We start from the raw sequence: 4,207 nt of genomic DNA on the forward strand, positions 1-4,207 counted from the left end.
ACATCCTTTTGTGCCCCCTAATATCGCCCCCGTTCTCCAGCCATCAGCTCTGCTCCACTTCCACTGCAGCTGAATCTCCCTCCTGAATGTGTCAGTGAGAAAAATAAGTGCTTGTCCGGAGGGTTGCACTGCTATTTTGTTTTTATTATGTGTGTGTGTTTATTTGTGTCAGTCTGCTGCTGGTTGGAAGCAGGGACACTGTGGTATTTGTTTTTTTTATTTTAGCCATGTTATTTTGTTGGCCTTAAAGACCTGCTGGTGTGATGAGATGTTGCTCCAAGCAACAAACACATTACTGTGGAAGATATTTCACTGATATTTCAGGAGCGGTCTTTTGCTCGCCGTCCCCTCGTACATCTTAGTCATTGTCACACATGAGGCCTCCCAGCGGTTCAGGCTCCACAGAGAGATTCACCGGCAGCTGTTCACAGGTTGCAACGCTTCAGGCGTCACCTTTTTGCGCCAGCTGTTGCTGCACAACATCAGGACATCATTCTGACTAACTCATTATGTGAGGATGTGTTTTGTGAGTGCAATCAGGTGTCAGCTAATACATAAGCGGTGATCCCTTTGAGCGTTGTTTATCTGCACAATTTAAGTTACAGCTTGAATATAATTGTTTTTTTAAAAAAAGGTTCAAATGTAATTTTAAAGCGTTTCAAAACCTTAAACAAACCGCACTGTATAAGTGTGATGGTGGAAATATTTCCACCCCAAGCAGATAATATTAATTCACTAGACGCTCGGCAAAATGTCAAAACAGCTTCAAATTTACTGAGTAATGCTGCTGACAGACAGACAAATAAACCAACCACAACCGTCTTGCTTTCAGACAATGACGACTCTCTTCTCTGTCCTTCCTGGATAAAATCCAAGCTGTTGTCATCGCCATAGCAACAAACGCTGCCGTGTTGTATTATTACAGGGAAAGAGGACCGGAGGTCAGAGGTATTCAAATCGAGGCGTACTTCATCTGCTGTTGTGTTTGCGTTTTCTTTTCAGTGTGTGCACAGCGAATTTGCACAATTTAAGGAAATTCTGCAGCCGCGTCGATCCATTTAATGAAAAACACACAAGTGCCTTTGTTTACATGTTCTGTTTGCTCCTTGCAAAGCAGCAGGGATGGCTTTAGTGGAGCTTCCTTGCTGCCAGTGAGATGAGATGAGGCACATTTGCAGTTAGCGGCGTATTCGCCTGGTATTCCTTCCCACAAGGCTCCGATTCAGCGGGGGGGGGGGGGGGGGGGGGGACAGATAATTCTTCTGGTCCCTATAATTGGATTTACATGCATGGAAGGAAAAAAAAAGGTTTTGTTGTAGTCAGATTACACAGTCCAGCCTTCGACGTTTGCGAAGATGCGCTAACATAAGTGTGGAGCAGAGAAGCTCTATTCGGCTATAGAACCTGTCAGAGCTGCAGGAAGCTGCGTGTTTTTAGTGGACTGGCTCTTATTCCTTTAGAGAAAAGCAAGTTCAAATTCTCAGCTTCAATTTTACACGATTTTCATTTGTGTCAAACAAACCTTCTAAAAAAAAAGATGCCAATTTCGACGGCTTTGTGACAAACATACTTTGCAACGAAACACAACATTGTGATATTCGTTCGACAATCTAGTTTTGTCAAGGCAATGACACAGTGACTTTAAAATGCATGAAAGCTTCAAACCCTGAAAATCAACATTAAATGTGTTTGCCTCATTGCCATCTTTAAATTCTGTTACATTTTCAATATCAATTAAACTAAATTATATGAGGTTTATTAGCAGAAGTGCACTTTGCCTTGAACCTCATATGCAATTTGGTTGCACAGTTTTGCTTCCAATGGTGCGTGACCCATTTAATTTGTACAAACACACCACTCCGCTTTTTCCTGGCACATCAGAAGGCATGAAATAAGTGTTAGCTGAATTCGCTGCACCTCCTTTGCCGCCTCTCTCTTCACAGCCCACACGAAAGCTCTCCCCGAGGAGACACCAAATAGCCTCCGCTTTCCTCTCAATGCACACCAACATTCGTCTGATCTAATTCAAAAGCAGCGATGACAACAGCAAACGCTGATCTGTTTGTTTTATTTGTGACTCAATGCGTGGGATTCAGCCCTCTCCGTATTTCAGCGAACACCTCTCCCTGCACCCAAACGTCACATCAGATACATTAACGATGGGAGCCCCGAGGAGGCCATTAATGGGGCCCACATTAACGCTGATGCTCCTCTGTTTAGAGGAGCATGGAGCTGTGGAGCATGTGTGACATATTATGGCCTGATGTCTTTATTCGCGGCTAATGGCTTATTAAGCACACAATCCTGCTCACGTGAATTCTCAAACAGCAAGTGACTCTTATATAAGGTGGATTTCCTTGCTTGTAAACGTGCATATTGCCCATGTAGGTCCAATAGCTCCTGATTCAGTGAGGGATGATCCTCCCACAGGCCTCCGCCGGCGTTTGAGAAGGAAGAAGGAGAGATGGGAGCAGTGGGCGGACAACACGGGCAAGTCTGAGTAAAAACGGTGGGAGGTGTAAAATGGTTTGTCATTCACGGACTCATCAGAACCCCTAAATATACGTGTGTGTAACGCGCTTCCTGCCTTGAACAAAGTGCATGAGTAAACACTTCATTAAAAATAGACACGTCCTTTGAAACAAATGCAGTTTTTGGCTGTGCTGCACCGCTAATGCTACATTGCTGTCAAGATGCTAAAGAATATTTGAGAGTATCAATTGATCGCTATAAGAACACACATCATTGAACTGACAAAGTAAGAGTTTTCTGCATGAAAATGTGTTTTTTTTTTTTCCTCCTTGATTTGAAAAGAGGCTGTGGATGAAACAACCGACTTCCAAATTGGCTGTGCATTCATCATTAATGTTGTGTCAAGATATCAAGAACATTTGTTTCTTTGTAGGGATGGTTAAAGCAGATAAAAAGGACTGGTAGATGAAAAAAAAAAGAAAGAAGAAACCAGCTAGCTGGATTCACCAGCAAATATGCCCCCATGAATTTATTCTATGGGACTATTATGAAAACTACTGGACTGCACTTTACAGTTTTAGCGCTCTGAGCTGCACAGATTACCTTTAAACAGAAGGTGCTATTCTTTTCTGAGCCAGCGTTCAAAAATAGAAGCTTAAAGTGGGCCAAAGGAAACCTCTCTCTTAGAGCATCCCTGAACCTCAGCGATCCCTAGAACCAATGCTAGACCAAGAATGATAGTTGAAAGAAATACGTGTTGTAAGTGTAAAGCTGGTAAATTGACTGATAAGACAAGACATCCGCCCTTCAAACACACCTGAAACAACATTTGCCATGCAGAAACCACACAAAATAAATGATTGAAAATTTAAAATCTCAAAAAAGCAGATGAGAGTAGCGATGACTCCATCCTCAAGCCGTTTTTTTTGTGTGTTTTTTTCCTGAAGTTTGTCTTTATGATGAAGTAGGATTGTGGTGAGGACTTTGGAATGACAGAGTGCAGCAGCCTCGTTTTAGCTTTGGCTCCACAGCTAAGGATTTTTTGTACAGAATAAGGAGCGTGGATTGTTTTCTCCTCGGTTAATTGCTACCCACGATATCCAAGGAATTCCGAGCAACACAATGAAAATCCAACTTTGAACACATTTGGTAAGAAAACAGGAGTGTAATTATCTTCTGTTGGTTTGTTCGCCACAAGACATGCTGCCTCACAAGGAAAATTCATTATGATCCGTCACCCCGGTTGATCCAGCCAGACCAATGCCGAGTCTCTCGTTGCTCCCATGGGGGGGGGGGGGCACTGCCGCTGGAATGGGGGGATGCATCAATGAGCCGTGGATCAATGGTCACCAAGGCAACATCTCTGTCTTTATAGAGGAGAGTTACCTGGAGGAGACCCGGGTGAGGCTGCCCCTGGGAGGGGCAGGACTTTAGGGAAGAAGGGGTAAACAAAGACATTACTATAGGACAGGATAGACAGATGGAATGTTCGGAGATGCCATGAAAGCCCCCTTTAGCATTTCCTGGACAGTGAAAACGGCCTCCTCCATCGCTCCAGATCTAAAATGACTGCTGTAGCCTCATGAATATTAATCTGTGATATTTCATGGAGTTGGGAGACGGAGACGACTCATATTTCACAAACTGCTGTTAATGGCTGTTCGTATTTCACAGATCGTGTTAAATGGGTTCACACGCATGCATCTCTCGGCTTCAGGCTATAGCAAGAGGGCTG

The 4,207-nt window shown here is 43.6% G+C and overlaps 1 protein-coding gene across 1 annotated transcript in view; it reads right to left on the minus strand.

The window, feature by feature from the left end:
- Positions 1 to 2,011, minus strand: part of tmx1 (thioredoxin-related transmembrane protein 1) — a 4,400-nt gene extending 2,389 nt beyond the window's left edge. Inside the window, exon 1 of the mRNA XM_068752134.1 lies at positions 1,918 to 2,011. Within this exon, the coding sequence (XP_068608235.1) occupies positions 1,918 to 2,011 (94 nt within the window). The remainder of the gene's footprint in view (positions 1 to 1,917) is intronic.
- Between the last annotated feature and the right edge of the window lie 2,196 nt (positions 2,012 to 4,207).

The sequence above is a fragment of the Brachionichthys hirsutus genome, chromosome 18, assembly GCF_040956055.1.
Source record: "Brachionichthys hirsutus isolate HB-005 chromosome 18, CSIRO-AGI_Bhir_v1, whole genome shotgun sequence".
Taxonomy (NCBI): domain Eukaryota; kingdom Metazoa; phylum Chordata; class Actinopteri; order Lophiiformes; family Brachionichthyidae; genus Brachionichthys; species Brachionichthys hirsutus.